Here is a 17,852-nt window from a genome sequence, read left to right as displayed (position 1 = left end):
GTGAACGTTAAAGTCTGGGACAGACAAGCAGTTTTTCACTTCCTTTTATATGTTAAAGTGACACATCTGGTTGTTTATGATGCATTTTGTGGCAGCTTTTAACAGAGGTGAAGAGTTGTTTTACTTTTGTATGGAGCTTTTGTATTAGCTGTCTGAATTTTCAGTGATATTTTTGTAAACTGATTAGTGCTGTGAAGTCTCAGCATGATGACTGTGGTGGCAGTGCTTCATTTCCACCACCAAATAGCAGAGCCTGGTGAGTTAGCCTAGCTTGGCATAAAAACAGAACATAAGAATGTTTCTTAATCCCATTCAACTGACAGGGTTCTTAGTTTGGTTTGCTGAAATAAAGATAAAAACGCAAAGATGCTATAACATGACGCATATTTTCACAGCTAAAACATTAAGATGTTGTTGTTTTTTATGGACCAGAAGAAAAATGTTTATTGTTCCTATTTTAGTGAATGTGTATTTTGGTGTTTGTGAAAGAAAGCCTCATAGACTTATTTGTGGATTCCGGATTAGGGCTTTGTAATTTAATTAGACTATAATAATAATAATAATAATAATAATAATAATAATAATAATAATAATAAAATTCTAATTCTAATTCTATAAAACTTTTATCATCCCCGAGGGGCAATTGTTTCAGTACAGACACTTCCAAGATCAGACATACATACATAGACACATGACAAGAATTGGTGACTCTGGTCATTCGCAACACAAGTCACATTACTGTTATAGATCAAGAGGGTTTATATGAGGATAGAGTCAGGGGGAGGGGGGAAAGGCACTTCAGAGTTACCCCCGACAGAGAGGATAGCTTTGCTATGCAAAAAAACACCTCAGACAAATATGCATACAGACTTCAGACGATACACATTATAAGTCTCCACTAGGTGGGGAGGGAGGGTTCTGGGACTCTCCTCACTTCGGAGTGCGCAGCCGCAAGAGTAGCGCTCACCACCTCCGTTTGGACAGAGGAGGGAGATTATTAGGTTAGAGAGCACACTGACTCCAAGAGACGGTTCCACTGCCTTCACTGGTCACAGTCCCGCCCAGGCTGGGATAGGGAGAAAGAGTTTCCATGGCGACAGCAGCATTCCACATTTCTTCTGAGGGGAGTTTACACTTCAGCCTCACAGGCTTCAAGGGCACCAGATTCAGATAGCAAGAATTGTTTTGGGTACAGGCAGAGATAAGTTCCTCTCTACCTTAGAGTTCTGTCGGTCTTCAACCCCTCCAGATCCAATAATGGCATTATCAAACTTTTCCAATCCGTGCTGATCCATCAACTCTCTCCTTGATCGAATCAACCGTCTGTGCCAGAGCCTGAATCTCAGCCAAAGTTCCAAGCTTACGACTCATTTCGACAATTATCTGAGTCTGTGAGTTTACAGCACGGTGCTTTCTTATTTATAATAATAATAATAATAATAATAATAATTATTATTATTATTATTATTATTATTATTATTATTATTATTATTATTATTATTCATAATAATAATAATATTCTAAACCTTTATAGTAGCTTAATCTCCCATCTCAGGTCAGATGAACTTTCTGGTTCTGACTGTTAAAAATACAAACACTGTCACCAAAGCAGATGGATGTTTAAAAAAATAAAGGCTCTAATGCAAACATGCTGTTTTAATGCTATGTTTTTGCCATCAACCATCACAAAACCTTACTTTTGAAATAAAAATACCTCAATCATAGAACAGTTTGAAACATTATTTAGTTTTGTACACATTTCCAGCACATGTGACTTTACCTAAATAATTACCTAGGTAAAAGTATGCCTGATACAGAGTAAAACTATTCTGTTACAACCAGAAATTCATCCTCTGTAAAATTGTAAAAACTTAAAAGCTGCTCTTGTGGGTTTTTTTCTGTGTAGAAATCTGTTAGCATTTGTGCGGCTTTTTACATTCCTATAAAACACACACACACACGCGCGAGGGTGTCGGAATTGGAGGCCTGGCTCCACGCTGTTGAAAAGCCCGTAAACAGCCGTAGCTACTTGGCTAGCGCAGGGCTAACTAGCTCAGAACCACCCCGTAGCGATCCTCCTGCAGAACTCGAGCAGCCGGGACCTCAGGCCGGCTGGGTGACGGTACGCAGGAAACATAGAACCCAGCCCGTGGACCACCACCAACCCGTCCACGTTTCTAACAGATTTTCCCCGCTCAGTGACCCACTGACAAGCCAACTCTGATCACTGGCAGCTCCATAGTCAGAAATGTGGCATTAGAGACTCCAGCAACCATAGTTATATGTTTACCTGGGGCCAGAGCGGGCGACATCAAATCTTACCTGAAACTGCTGGCTAAGGATAAGCGTAAATACAGTAATATTGTTATTCACGCTGGCGGTAACGACACCCGGTTACGCCAATTGGAGGTCACTAAGATTAATGTTGCTTCGGTTGTAAGTTTGCCAAAACAATGTCGGACTCTGTAATTTTCTCTGGGCCCCTGCCTGATCGGACCAGTGACGACATGTTTAGCCACACGCTGTCCTTCAACCGCTGGTAGTCTAGGTGGTGTCCTGAAAACAACGTGGGCTACATTGATAATTGGAAAACTTTTTGGGGAAAACCTGGTCTGATGCGAAGAGACGGCATCCATCCCTCTTTGGATGGTGCAGCTCTTCTTTCTAGGAACATGGCCAGTTTTATTAGTCCTCCATGACAACCCAGGGCACAGACCAGGAAGCAGAGTCATAGTTTAACACACCCCTCTGCAGCTTCTGTACTGTTACCCACCCACTACCCCATTGAGACAGTGTTCTGCCCACGGCCAAAATCACACAGATTAAATATCAGGCTTAATAAAGCAAATCATGGAAATCTCATAAATATTAGAACAAATTCAACTGAGCAGGAAATTAGAAGTAGAGGGCGACAACGTCCTCTGCTGCCCGCAGATAAACGGAGAAGGAAGTGAAGCGCCACCATCAGCGTCAGCCTGAAGAAGCCGGCAGCCGTCGGCGAAATGTAGCGTCAACAACAGGTAACAAAACCGTTTCTGTGTTTTAAAAAAAAACGACAACATGGAATTAGAAATAACGCACAGCAAGAACACACCTAAGAAGCTCCATCATACATCAGTGATCTGATTGTTCCATACGTTCCTAACCGAGCACTTCACTCTCAGACTGCAGGTTTACTGGTGGTTCCCAGAATATCTAAAATTAGGATGGGAGGCAGATCTTTTAGTTATCAGGCTCCTCTACTGTGGAACCAGCTCCCAAGCCTTAGTCCGTGAGGCAGATACCTTGTCTACTTTTAACACTAGGCTTAAAACATTTTTATTTGATAGGGCCTATGGTTAAATCTGATGTTAGCCTAGATCTGGACAAGTGGGGGAGTAGAGGGAGGTGGAGTGTACAGTCGGTAAAGACAGCTCTCCCTTGCCCTGCCTCCAACATTCCTCCATCTAAAAGGCTAGGTTATCCAGAGTTATCTTCATGCTGCTTTAGGCTTAGACTGCTGGAGGACACACTGACCACTTTTCACACTCTACTACTGTCTTCCACAATCTGCTCTTTAACTGTATTATTATCTGCAATTTCAGCTGTTAACTTTATTTTTTCTCTAAGTGTTTTTCTCCCCAGAAGAAGCGACAGTGATGTTCTGCTGAGCTGTGGTGGCTTCATGGAGGGGGCCATCGTCTAGCACACTGCTGCTAACCACTTCAACATTCCCCCTCTCCTGATAATAACTTTTTACTTTCCTTGACGTTGGATGTGCTACTGCTAGTTTACCCGTTTAATTTTAGATTCACTAGGATAAATACAATAAAGTTTATCTCTCGCCAAATAGAATATTTACTAAGAAACCGCAATGCAACTATAGACAGTTTGATTGGTGTGTGTGTGTGTGTGTGTGTGTGTGCGCGCGTGCGCGCGTGTGTGTGTGCGTGTGTGTGTGTGTCGGCTCTGTTTTCTCGATCCCCAATGAGTCATGGTGGATGGCTGCTTATGCTGAGCCAGGATCCTCTTGAGGTTTCTTCCTGTTAAGAGGGAGTTTTCCTCTCCACTGTCACTATATGCTTGCTTAGTATGAGGATAGCTTGATGCAATTTGCTGGGTTCCTTATATAGGAAACATTTTTTCTGATTGGCTTAATGAAATGACCTGGATTGGAATGTTTATTACGTATGTGAAGTGCCTTGAGATGACTCTTGTCGTGATTTGGCACTATATAAATAAAATTGAATTGAATTGAATTGAAACATGTTCCCCTCTCCATAGATATGTATATATAAACATATAAATGTTTATATACATATCTATGTCAGCAGAGCTGTCAACTGATCACCACCTGGTGGTGAGTTGGATCAGATGGCAGGGGAAGATGCCGCGTAGACCTGGCAGACCCAAACGCATAGTGAGGGTTTGCTGGGAACGCCTGGCAGAAGAACCTGTCAAGACGGTCTTCAACTCCCACCTCTGGCAGAGCTTTGACCGCGTCCCAAGAGCAGTGGGGGACATTGACTCCGAGTGGGCCTTGTTCCACTCCTGCGATTGTTGAGGCGGCTATTGCTAGCTGTGGTCGCAAGGTGGCTGGTGCCAATCGCGGTGGCAACCCCCGTACCCGCTGGTGGACACCAGAGGTTCGGGGAGCTGTCAGGCTGAAGAAGGAGGCCTACAGGGCATGGCTGGTCTGTGGGTCTCCAGAGGCAGCAGACAGGTACCGGATAGCCAAGCGGGGTGCAGCAGTGGCAGTTGCTGAGGCAAAATCTTGGGCGTGGGAGGAGTTTGGTGAGGCCACAGAGAAAGACTATCGATCGGCTCCAAAGAGGTTCTGGCAAACTGTCCGGCGCCTCAGGAGAGGAAGGCAGCAACTCGCTCACACTGTTTACAGTGGGGATGGGGAGCTGCTGACATCAACTGGGGCTATAGTTGGATGGTGGAAGGAATACTTTGAGGAGCTCCTAAATCCCAACTACGCGCATTCTGAGGAGGAACCAGAGCCGAGAGACCTGGGGATGGACTGTCCAATCTCGGGGGCAGAAGTTACTGAGGTAGTCAAACAACTACACAGCGGCGGAGCCCCGGGGGCGGATGAGATTCATCCTGGGTATCTCAAGGCTATGGATGTTGTAGTGCTGTCGTGGTTGACACGTCTCTGCAACATTGCGTGGTCATCGAGGGCAGTTCCTGTGGAGTGGCAGACCGGGGTGATGGTCCCCATCTTTAAGAAGGATGACCTGAGGGTGTGTTCCAACTATAGGGGGATCACACTCCTCAGCCTCTCTGGAAAGGTATATTCCAAGGTACTGGAGAGGAGGGTCTGATCGATAGTTGAATCTCAGATTGAGGAGGAGCAATGTGGTTTTCGTCCTGGCCGTGGAACTGTGGACCAGCTCTATACTCTTGCAAGGGTGATGGAGGGGGCATGGGAGTTTGCCCAACCAATCCACATGTGCTTTGTGGATTTGGAGTAGGCTTATGACCGTGTCCCCAGTGGCACTCTGTGGGGGACGCTCCAGGAGTATGGGGTGGGTGGCTTTCGGTTAAGGGCCATTCAGTCCCTTTACCAGAGGAGCGTGAGTTTGGTCCGCACAGCCGGTAGTAAGTCGGACCTGTTCTCGGTGAGGGTTGGACTCCGCCAGGGCTGCCCTTTGTCACCAGTTCTGTTCATTACCTTTATGGACAGATTTTCTAGGCGCAGCCGTGGTGTGGAGTGTGTCAAGTTTGGTGGCAGTAGAATCTCGTCTCTGCTTTTTGCGGATGATGTGGTCCTCCTAGCTTCATCCAGCTCTGACCTTCAGCTCTTGCTGGGTAGGTTTGCAGCCGAGTGTGAAGTGGCTGGGATGAGGATCAGCACCTCCAAATCTGAGACTATGGTTCTCGACCGGAAAAGGGTGGCTTGCCAACTCCGGGTCAGGAGAGAGGTCCTACCTCAAGTGGAGGAGTTTAAAGCCCCATTCCCACCTGTACCGGGTCGGCCCGGGCCGGGTAGCGTAGGTTGTTTACATATCTGGGTGGCCTGGAATTTTCCCGGGCCAACCAAGGCTCATTCTCGGCCCTCTTCCCGAGGGGTACTGCTTCAGGCCGACCAGGGCCAACATGCCCACTGCTGACAAGAAATTCACACCTTCCATTAGAGCAAGCCTCTGATTGGTGGGTAGAATCAGCCCATTCACACCTTCCATTAGAGCAAGCCTCTGATTGGTGGGTAGAATCAGCCCACATGGGCTTAAGACAAGGATGTGTGGAATCAACCGGGCCAGGCTGGGGCCGACTGGGGCCGACTGGGGCTACCAGGCCCGGGCCGACCCGGTACAGATGGGAATGGCCCATTAGTATATCGGGGTCTTGTTCACGAGTGAGAGTAGGAGGGATCGGGAGATTGACAGGCGGATTGGTTCAGCGTCTGCAGTGATGTGGATGCTGAGCCGATCTGTCGTGGTGAAGAGGAAGCTGAGCCAGAAAACCAGGCTCTCGATTTACCGGTCGATCTACATCCCAATCCTCACCTATGGTCATGAGCTTTGGGTAATGACCGAAAGAACAAGATCGCGGATATAAGCGGCCGAAATTAGTTTCCTCCGTAGGGTGGCCGGGCTCAGTCTTAGAGATAGGGTGAGGACCTCGGACATTCAAGAGGGACTCGGAGTAGAACCGCTGCTCCTCCGGATTGAAAGGAGTCAGTTAAGGTGGGTTGGGCATCTGGTCAGGATGCCTCCTGGACACCTCCCTGGGGAGGTGTTTCGGGTATGTCCTGTCGGCAGGAGGCCCCCGGGTTGACCCAGGATACGTTGGAGAGGTTACATCTCCAATCTGGTCCGGGAAAGCCTTGGGGTCCTGCCGGAGGAGCTGGTGGAGGTGGCCGGTGAGAGGACGGTCTGGAGCTCCCTAGTTGGGATGCTGCCTCCCGCGACCCGGTCCCGGATAAGCGGAGGAAGACGACAAGGACGACGATCTATGCCCCTCTCCAACCTCAAATAATGACCCCCTGCCACCTTGTCCGACCAACCCTCTTTACTCCAGCTTCAAACAAGCTCAATTAGTTAAAAGGAGAAAATAATTGTGTGTATGTGTGTGTGTGTGTGTGTGCGCGCATGCGGGCACGCATGTAAAAGGCAGGATAATGATAAATGAATTTACATGGCTCAAAATAAATGAATTATGAATTTATTTACACGTTCTTCCGGTGTTTAACAAATATTAATGACATTAAAGTTGTTTCTTCATTAAATATTTAGTCCATTATTAAAAAATAGAACAGAATAGAAACGTCAGACCAACGTAATGCGACGGAAGGAAGTTCATTCTGTTACGTCAGTCTCATGTAGTTTTTCAATCAGACCACTAGATGCCGCGTTTGCTCATTAGACCATTTAATCACCCTGATAGTTTTGCACACAATCATGACATGTATTAACTAACAGTTTGCTCACATATAAATATCTATGTCGTGCATTTAGAATCTGAAGTCTGTATTTGATTGGGGCTGTCATTGACCTGTTTGTTGCCATGTTTCACACACATTTGGGGAAGTAGCTTTTATGATGTTTTGTTGTTGCTCATTAACAGAACCGTATAAAATCACCTGGATTCCTGTGGGCATCTGGTGTGTTCAACCCAGAATCATAAACACAATATTTAAAATAAACATATATAGGGTCTTGTTTGATATTTGTGGTTTGATGCTGCAGAGCAACTGTTTATGTGATTCTCTAAAATCATCTGGGAAGTATTGAGTCAGATTTTTAACAATTTGCTTTATTATTCATTTCAGTATAAATCTCCTGATTGACACCTGAATCAAATTAGCTGAGACAATTATCACACAAGAACTGAGCCAAGACACCATGCAGACACAAACAGAATCAGTTCACTGATGATCAGCCTGCAGCTGAGAGGCATGGGAGGATGTGTGAAGAGAAGCACGTCCCACCTCCTCTTCCTCCTTCATCCTGCGCTTTTATGAATGAGTCAGTGATGTCAGCAGTTGAATCCTCCCCCTCTGATGCGGGAAAAACCTCACCACCAGGATGAGAGATGCTCCCTGCACGTCTCTCATCCTGATGGAGGCAAACATCTCCCTCCCCCTCCTCTTCCTCCCTCCTCTTCCTCGCAAGACTGGGGATGAGTAATCCAACCGGAGAGGGAGGAGGGATGAGAGAGGTGCTAACACAGTGGAAGAAAGCGAGGATGAGGGAGGGAGGAGACCATTGCATCACCACCACCATCATCATCCTCACAGAACATGCAAACCATAGTCTGAGAATTCAAAAATCTCCGTGCTGAACTCCTTCTGATCGGAGCAGGCTGATTTATGTACTCACTTTAAGAGACTGCACAAAAAGAAGAAGGAATCACCTGAATTCATGCTTCTAGATTTTACTGGACTCTGCAAACTCCCGGGGAACGGCACTAATAAAGACCAGGAAGGAAGAAATATCTGCATTTCACCAACATGCCACGCATACCTGACTAATCTCTGGAAAGGTAAACAACAAGGGGAATGGGGGCTTGGCTTGTTGGAAGAGAATTCCTGTTTAAAGGCTGGCTGAGTCATCCTTTAATTTGAAAGAGATTTCTGAACAGCAACCAGCAGATCTCTCGAACACCCCCTTGCACTCCTCCACATGTGATGCGACTGGGACTTGGCTAATATCTGGATCTATTTCAGTGACAGCAAAGCTGACTGTGGTGGGCATTATCCTCCTGGGACCTGAATAATCTCTTGATCGGTGTGTCTGGCATGTTCTGTTTCTGCCTGCAAAGTTCGCTGTTGAAGCTCCAGGCACTGGAGGTGGAGGGGGGCTCATCGCTGGGGCCGTCCCCAGAGGAGAGCCCCCCTGCCTTGGGTAGCAAGGAGCCAAAGAGCCCCTGTGTCCCATCTGAACTGGGGGGGAAGACAGCTGCCCTCTGCCATAGAGACCCAACGGATGAGAACAACCCACCAGGTACTTCTGCCTTCATCTGTCTGTCTTCTGCTTATCTGTCTGTCTGGACCTGTCTGCCGTTACCTGTCTGTCTGTCTTTCCCTATTTGTCTGTCATCCCATATCAGCACGATAATGGATTTTACGTCAGTTTTTGGATACGCTGTTTATGTTGAGTCAGCTGGTTTACACACACACACACACACACACACACACACACACACACACACACACACACACACACACACACACACACACACACCTCAAGCAGCATCTGTGTGTGTTTCTGGCACGCCATCTCGTTGTTACACCCTGAGTGTTTTTCTATTTATAGCCAGAAACTGTAGCGTTTGAAGCACACTGACCTCCTTCTGGTCTTACTTACACTGGTTGGTTTAAATACAGCTGCTTTCAGTGAGATACTTACTGATCATTTAATGCACATTTTAAATTACACTCAATTACAATTATGTTGAGTGTACAATGACAGAAATCAACCAGCAGCTTACAGGAAATGTGTTTCAGTGACTTTAAACACAAATAAACCTTCAAATTCATGAGAAATAATTCAAAAACACATTGTTGTTTCCTGTATTAGAATTAATTAGGTGAAAGGGAATTTCCCTCTTGTGTGTCATCAGATCTTATGCCAGTGCTGAGCAGACCTCCACACCCCCCCAAGCATCAACCTTTAGCTCCTATCCATCTGGACCAGCAGCCCCCAGGGTCTGATGTGATGCCTCCCAGCCCTCACCTCTCCCCTCAGAGAAGCAGCCCTGCAGGTGATGGATGGGAGAGAGGAGGAGGCGGAGCTTTCCATCAGCTGCTGGCTGGACTCCCCAGCCCCCTGCCCTCCCCACGCTGCTCCAGCCCCAGCCTGAGGTTCAACTCCGACCCAGACAGTGCTCCATCACCACCTTGCAGCCAGCAGTACATTCTGTGAGCATCTTGATTTTTTTTCCCAGTTCATCTACAGTATACTGGTTTGGTAGCTGGGATTTTTGGGTCTTAGACTTTGGATTGGCTGGTCCTGATGCTGATTGTAAAACCCAACACTGTTGGTTCTGAGTTGGCTCATGCCTCGGGACTGGCTGGGCCTTGATTTAGAGTTTTGTTGGTCTTGTTACTTTTGTGTGTTTTTGGTTTGCTCATGGAACTTGAGGATCATGAAAGTGGGTCTGTATTTGGAACTTAAAAGAAGTCTTGTAACCCCTGTTTTCAGTCTACATCAGGGGCTTGCAGACCATAAGGCGTCCCTGTCTTGATCAACAGTTTATTTAGAAATTCCTGGTCTTGATAAAGGTCTGTATTTGGCATCTGTTCTTGGTTTTGAGACCAGACGTAATCTATTGGTGCTGGTTTTATTCATAAGGTTGGACTGTAGCTTGGAACTTGTTTTATTTGGTAATTTGTAAGAAATAAAACATCTCTTCTTTCAGTCCTTCAGCACTCACTATTGTGTCTGAAAGTTTCTTGAGGAGTATTTTGGATGAAATATGGTCTGAGTGTTCCTGGTTTCAGTTTGACCTCGACGTGTCTGTTGCATTAATGCATCTTATATAATCCATCCTTCTTTTCCATCTTCTATATTTAGACCCAAGGCCTAAAGCAGAGGGTCAAAATGTGTTTGTGACCCAGTTTTTTGTTTTGATGTCACATTCAGCTCACATTATTGTTTACTGATGAAAAACAACAACATCTCACAATGAACTTCCTTTTGCTGCTTATATACGGATTATTAGTTCATCCATACTTTAGTTTTTTAGAGAATGCATTTTGTATTTTTTTGTGAATCAAAAAAGGTAATCTTACAAATGTGAGGCATCTGGTTGATCATCAGCTAAATACTGTTTCTGCTTGAGAAAGATACCATCTCCCAAATGATCTTGTTGAATCTGACCCAGTAATAATTGGCACCCTCTAACAGTTTCAGCTCAGTAATGCTGAGGGGCGTCTGGAACAGCCACAGCATGCTGAAGGACCTGCCTCTTAATGTGTATTTTTTAGGTGTCGGGGTCGGGAGGACAGGACCGAGGGATCCGAGGATGAGTGTCCCCCTTCTGTCTCCTTCCTCACCAGACAGATTCAGAACCTGAAAAAAAGGGTCCGCAGGTTTGAGGACCAGTTTGAGCAGGAGATGAACTACAAGGTAAATCCACACTTACTAAACTAGTTAGATGGTGACATGTCAGGCTGCAGAGGCGAGGAAGCCAGACCTCCTTCTCCCTAGCAACACTTTCCACCTCCTCTCAAGACATTCCCAGACTATTAGGGACATTTATTTGAAAGCAAGTGTCAGGTTTCACAGAGAACCCAGGGAACAACAGAAGATGCTCATAACTTATTGGGCGACTCCATTGGTGCCTGCTTTGACTGACACTGATCTAATCTGTGTGATTAAACAGCTTTTGAAAAATTGGGCTAGAGCTGATATTCTGTCATGTTAGGAATCAATTATCTTTTGAAAATGATCTAACATCTGTCTTTATATCTGCCACAGAATTTATGTGGTTTTCATTTCATTCTTTTCCACTCCCAGGATTTAGTCTCATCACTCATTTGTATTTATCAGCATGGGGCTTGTGTATCACTCAACACAGTGTTATTGAATGGGTCTCATGTTAGTGTGATCAGACATTCACAACTAATGTAATGCTGGTAAATATATTTACCAGCATTACATAACCAGTTAAATTCAATTCCTGTCATCCAACTCAGTTATTGTGGGTCTGTTGTGTCTTTTTGTTTTTCAGCCGTCTCACAACGATAAATATTCCAACCCAGAGATGGTCAGAGTGATGAGCGAACTGGCAAAGGCTCGCAAGCAGCTTAAAGGTTAAATAAAATATAACTTTTATTATTTTTTGCTGTTTAAAATATTATTAATATTTATAATGTCTCTTCCCGTTTCCTTTGACTGTTATTTCCCATCAAACTGAATGACACTAACATAGTTAAAGTTTTGTCTCAACTTTAAATACCGGTAGATGTTTTTGTTTTACTGTCCAACATTACAGCATGCTTCAGGTTGTGACTTATCAGTCAGGGACACAGATGACCTTTTTTAAAAGAATATTTGTATTTTTATTTTGGAAAAATAATCTTGTGTTTTCATTCAGAAAACTTTAAATAGCCTTCATTTTAATAATAGGTTTTATACTTAAAATATGGATTATTATGGCTATCCAAATTATTTCTTTCTGGTTCTGTGTGAGGTTTGACTGACTTGTGTAACTAATCTGATTTTATTGGTCTGGTTTTGTCTGACTTTTTAATTATTTTTGTCTGACATTTGTCACATTTCACTGTGATTTTGTTGGCTTTAGGTGAAATTGTTTTAGATATTTTTGCCTTGTATTGTTTGATTTTATTATGTGCCTTTTGTCTTTATATAAGCTTGTCCAACTTGTCCTATTTATTTATTTGTGAGTCTGTTGTCTGTTTTTATTTATTTTTTTTTTTGTAATTTAATGTTATTTCTCTCTGACCTTTTGTGTAATTTTTGTCTAACTTATTCATGTGTTTGTGTTTTCAGAGTTGAGACTCAGACAGTCTGTGTTTGAGTCTAAGGAACAGGAAACTACGGACAACTGCGGGTAAACCACTGTAGTTTTCTTCTGAAAATGGAAATGTTTTAATGTTGGGGAACCTTTTTATCCTGGTTGACCAGAACATGTTTTTTTCAGTACATGTAAGATCAAACTAAACACATTTATCAAACAAACTGTCTGTTTAGTCATTTATTTATTTATTTATTTATTTATTTATTTATCTATCTATCTATCTTTCTGATCTATCTTGCAGGTTTGGTTCTGGTCAGCAGGGGGCGTTGGACCACAAACCATCTCTGGAGGAGACGGTGGAGTCTCTGTTCAGGCGGCTGAGAGAAAAGAGGCAGTCTCTGGGTCTCCCTGACAACATGAAGGTTTGTAAATGCAGATGTGAGGGTTTTCTCTCCAATCTGAACATTTTATTTCCAGTTTCTGAGCTCTTCTTCCTGGAACGACCTGCAGGTCTTCAGTTTGTCTTCATGTTTGTGTGCAGGAGATGACTCAGGCCCAGATGGTGCTGGAGAAGATCGCTCTGCAGAAGTGTCTGCTGTACTTCGAGAGTGTGCATGGCCGACCGGTGAGGCCTTGACTCAAACACTATTTACTTTACCTTTCTGTTTTTTCTTGCTGAAAATTGCAAGAATAAAAATCAACTTTATCTGATTTACTATCTGATTTTATAGTCACACATTTTATAAGAAATTGGTTAAATAACTAATTGTTTCTATGGGATTAATAATGAGATGATCGCAGATTTTCCTGAGAGAATAATTAATTAAAATGCAAGTCAAAGTTTACCGATCAACTTTATGAACAACAATAAAAACCTCACTTAAAAACATTCAAAACTTTAGGTCGTTGTTAAGTGGTTTTCTCACGCAGAGATTTGCTTAACAAGCTTTGACGCGCTTAGTTTTTGGCTGGCGGGTTAACTATGGTGTAAAACGCTGTGGTTAATAGCCAACCCGCTTAACCAACGCAACCTTGAAAGTTCTGCTACTTGCAGCTTGCGTCGACTTGCGTGCAAAAATCTACTCACATTTCAAGGAACACCAAGAACAAAATTAAATGACAGAAAGTGCTTAATTCTTGGGTATGTTCTCCACTCGTCTGTTTTTTCCAGAAACCTCTCCTTGGTGTGTTCTGCAGGCCTCCTGCTTCTTCTTTTAGCTGTTTTGTGGTTGTTGGTCAGCCGCTTCTTTGTGAATTACCGCCACTAACTGGAATGTGTGGGAATGGACCCCTGACTCCTAATATTATTTATTTCAATATGAAAAAATATTACAGAATAACAAAATATAAATGATTCAGTAACATTGAATGTGCATGCTGTCACCTTCTTTTTAGGGGATTTATGATCCCAAATATTTTGTGGACAATGTAAAGCCAAGGTAAATAGAGCTTAATAAAGGGTGGCACCTGGGGTGGCCAATCAAATTCCAGGGGTGGCATGTGCCATCCCAGGCCACTCCTTGGGCACACACCTGCTTCTTCTGCCCCATGAAGATAATCTGAAGGTACCAGGGAGCACTGCTCCGACTTTTTTATATTCTAAACCAACATCCAAAGTTTATGTTAAACGTTTTATGTTTGTTTGTGTTCACCAGGGAACCAAACAAGAGAAGAACCTGGTGAAGCCTCTGTACGACCGCTACCAGATGATCAAACGCTTGCTGTGTGCCAGCCCCACCATCTGCACAATAGTGAGAAACCAACTAAAACACTAAAGCTTCTGAACGGTTTTCCACGCAACCTTTAAACCACACTTCTGTTTGAACTCCTGATGTGCTACTCGTCTCTTTATGTTTTTGTTCCCAGTACTCATTTTCTTGTAGTTTTTAGTGTTCTGACTCAGGACTTTCTGGTGGTCTTCCAAAGTTTTTCTGTGGCCTTTGGCTGATTTTCACTGAGTTTTAGTGCTTTCTCAATTACACACACCTCAGTCTTTTGTCAAATGTGTCGCTCAAAGTAAGAAAGAAGAAGAAAGTGGACAATTGTAGGGCAACAAAGTATTCTGAATTTAGTACAATTATATAATATTCTGATAGGATGGTTGGCCTCTAAAAACCTCATGTTTCTTAAATCTGCGGCTGATCTGAAACCAGTTTTTCTGTAACTGGTTTTAAAGGTAAAAGTAAAAATGGATTCGTACTTGTTTATATCTGACTTGTCGCATCTAACAACAAAGTACATTTTAGAAGTGAAATATGAACTCATACTTCTCAGGAGGAAGAGGAAGGTTCTGATGATGAGATTCTGAGCTGCTCGCTGGTCAGTGATGTACGTGCTCCGTCTCCTCACCGAGAGACTTGGCCCATGGCTAGAGAGGAAGACAGTGACCGAGATAGCGACCCAGCATTTGTGTCTCCCATAGATGAGGTGAAAGCCATCCGTCAGCAGGCTGCTCTCACTACAGCTAACCTGCACGAAGCCTCCAGGTGCGTCTGCATGAACAAACTTCATGTTTGTTTTATTAAACAGGAAGTTCTCCTTCCTAACCCTGCTGGGCTCCCTCTGCTTCAGATCTCAGCTGCTGGAATGTCTGCGGGAGACCAGAGCTGAGAAGAAGGTCAGACGTAAAGTTCTGAAGGAGTTTGAGGAAGAGTTTTATCGTCAGACTGGACGGTGAGTGGACTATACCTGCAAATGTGGACAAAATTGTTGATACCCTTTAAACACTGAAAGAAAAACCCAAAGTGGTCACAGAAATAACTTGAATCTGACAAAAGTAATAATAAATAAAACTTTGATTAAATGTAACCAGTGAAAATCAGACATTGCTTTTCAGCCATGCTTCAATGGAATTATTAACAAAACTAAACTTGTGGAACAGGCCTGTACAAAAATGATGGTATTTCATTAAATGTAACAATTTCAGTTTTCAAGGGGTCCTCCTACCATACAACAAATAAAGAACACAGCCTTTTGAGCCAATCACTGCAATCAATCAATTCCTATAGCTGTCTAGGATACGTCTGCACCTCTCAGCAGGTATTTTGGCCCGCTCCTCATGAACGAACTGCTCCAGTTGTCTCAGGTTTGTCTATAATTTTCTTTGTAATCTCCTGAGACTTCCTCTGGTCCATGTTGAGTGAGGTACACACCATGTCACTAAACACAGTCACTACCTGGAGCACTACATATAGAATAGAATAGAATAGAATAGAATAGACTTTATTGATCCCACCATGGGGAAATGAACTTGTAACAGCAGCACAAACACTGAAGGCTCACTGACTGATTACATGACTGTAGACACCTGTGATACTAATTAGTGGACACACCTTGAATTAACATGTCCCTTTGGCCTCGTTATTTTCTGTCTTTTCTAGGGGTGCCATCATTTTAGTCCAGGCCTGTTCCTTCAGCTTATTTTTTTAAGTAATGCCGTTGAAGCATGGTTGAAAAGCAATGTCTGATTTTATTTGGTTGAATTTCATAGAAATTGTATTTATTATTGTTTTTGTCAGATTCAAGTATTTTCTGTGACCATTGTGGGTTTTTCTTTTGCCGACCAAAGGGGGCCAACTATTTTGTCCATGTCTGTAACAGTCATCAGTCTGGCCCATTTTGTTTCGTGACTTGCTGATGAGGTTTGCTGTTTCCTGACAGTATTTGTCAAAAAGAGGACCGGACCCCAATGAAGGAGGAGTACCATGAATACAAACAGCTCAAAGCAAAGCTCCGTCTGCTGGAGGTTCTACTCAGCAAACAGGACACCACCAGAACCCCGTAGGGAACAGAAATCTGCAGTAAACCGATTCACGTCTGTTCAAAATGAGCCCTAGCTGTTTGATATGACTCCAGCGTGTATGTTTAAAGTGTTAACGTGGCTTTCAGATGGGTCTGACATGCTGGACGAGTTAAACATAAATTCAATGTTTGTCCAACATGACTGAAGCGTCTGACATGTCAGAGGTCAGTAGGACGTATTCAGCATGGGTCAAACATGTTCTGTGTGTGAGACGAGTTGACATGGGCCTAATGTGTCCCTAAAGTGTTGGGCATGCCTGGTGTAAATTACAAATATGTATGAGACATCTCACATGTCCAGTGTGTGTGTGTGTGTGTGTGTGTGTGTGTGTGTGTGTGTGTGTGTGTGTGTGTGTGTGTGTGTGTGTGTGTGTGTGTGTGTGTGCGTGCGTGCGTGCGTGTGTGTGTGTGTGTGTGTGTGTGTGATAAATGTGAGACATGTATTAGACGCATGGCCATAATGTTCTCAGCATCAGTTCGATATGGTCACGACATTTATTTTTCATGTTTCAAAGACATCAGCAGTGTGAAGCGATACTTGTGTCTGACTTGTTAAATGTGCCAGACGTTAAATCTAATTAACTCATTCGCTGCCATAGTTTCTCACCGTTTTTACTGTTTTTGTAAGAGTCACAGAACGTTGCGCGCTAGGATGATGTCAACACCAAAACAACCCAAACAAACGGAGACTCACCTCTTACATCAGGAAGATTCCGCGCGTTTCGAGCGGCGTTATCCGTTCTTTCATAATCCGTTGTTGAATTGTGATCGGCAGAAGCTTTTCCGGTTCGCGCCTCACCTTTTTTACAGCAGCGGCTCAAAGCGATCTCCTAACACATGGATTTTCTGCTTCCTGATCACGTGACGTGTAACGTATGCGGATGAAGATCGGATTTAGAGCTGAGATGTTTGTTCTCACGGTGCGGGGACTCATTCCGAAGCCCACACGGTCAAAACATGCAAATGATGACTTTAGTCGTCAATGACAGTGAATGAGTTAACAGGTTGTCAGTAAAAATCCCATCGTTTAACTTTTCTTAAACCAAACAACAAAACCCACCATTGTCCTGCCTTCGTCTTCTGACCCTTCTGTCTGATTTCTTTTTTGTGCTGAGCCCAGTGTAATTGTAAGCAAACATTCCTTCCATCTTAAACATGCATTTGTTGTTTTTATAAGACACGGACAGGTCTGAGTCCAGCTGGAAGCACTTTGAGACGGTCAGCTTTTGGAGTCTGATGGTTGGGATTTTTACTTTATTTTGTCACATTGACATGACTTTCCAGAGGATAACATTTATTTTCATGGCTGAAATAAGAAAAACATCTAGCTTAAAATGCCAAACATAGCTCTAATCTTATAAAACACACAAATAATTAGAAGTTAAAGAGCAAATTGCAGGTTAAATTTTTTTCTAATTCATATAAATTGCTGTCCAAAAAAATTCTATTGAAATGCTTATCGTGGATATTTAATTTTAAAATACATAACAGCAGTTTTTCTAGTAAAAAGTGTCATTTCTCAGCAAAGCTCCTAAAAAGGCTCTTTTTTCTAAATCTGAACCTCTGACGTAACCAAAGGGAGTTAGAAGCTAGGCTGCCTCAGCTCAGTGTGGAGAGTGGCTAGGGTCGAGAGGTCA

General features: G+C 43.5%; 1 protein-coding gene across 1 annotated transcript; it reads left to right on the top strand.

Annotated features, from left to right (window-relative positions):
- The first annotated feature begins 8,054 nt into the window (after positions 1-8,054).
- Positions 8,055-16,551, top strand: LOC107387511 (protein FAM13A). Its single transcript, XM_015962522.3, has 11 exons — positions 8,055-8,933; positions 9,553-9,850; positions 10,919-11,060; positions 11,665-11,746; positions 12,447-12,507; positions 12,716-12,836; positions 12,956-13,039; positions 14,070-14,165; positions 14,689-14,900; positions 14,986-15,087; positions 16,075-16,551. Exons 1-11 carry the CDS (start codon positions 8,729-8,731, stop codon positions 16,196-16,198), a joined length of 1,527 nt encoding a protein of 508 aa, XP_015818008.3. The 5' UTR covers positions 8,055-8,728; the 3' UTR covers positions 16,199-16,551.
- Positions 16,552-17,852: the final 1,301 nt, after the last annotated feature.

This window comes from Nothobranchius furzeri, chromosome 16, assembly GCF_043380555.1.
Source record: "Nothobranchius furzeri strain GRZ-AD chromosome 16, NfurGRZ-RIMD1, whole genome shotgun sequence".
Classification (NCBI taxonomy): Eukaryota; Metazoa; Chordata; class Actinopteri; order Cyprinodontiformes; family Nothobranchiidae; genus Nothobranchius; species Nothobranchius furzeri.
Note: the sequence above shows the minus strand (reverse complement) of the source record. Positions and strands in the feature narration are given on the sequence as shown.

Excerpts from the sequence above, each read along its gene's own strand:
- LOC107387511 (XM_015962522.3), top strand. The coding sequence starts at position 8,729 with ATGTTCTGTTTCTGCCTGCAAAGTTCGCTGTTGAAGCTCCAGGCACTG. Across the intron at positions 8,934-9,552 it reads GGATGAGAACAACCCACCAG|ATCTTATGCCAGTGCTGAGC; the intron begins GTACTTCTGCCT and ends GTGTGTCATCAG. Across the intron at positions 13,040-14,069 it reads AGAGTGTGCATGGCCGACCG|GGAACCAAACAAGAGAAGAA; the intron begins GTGAGGCCTTGA and ends TGTGTTCACCAG.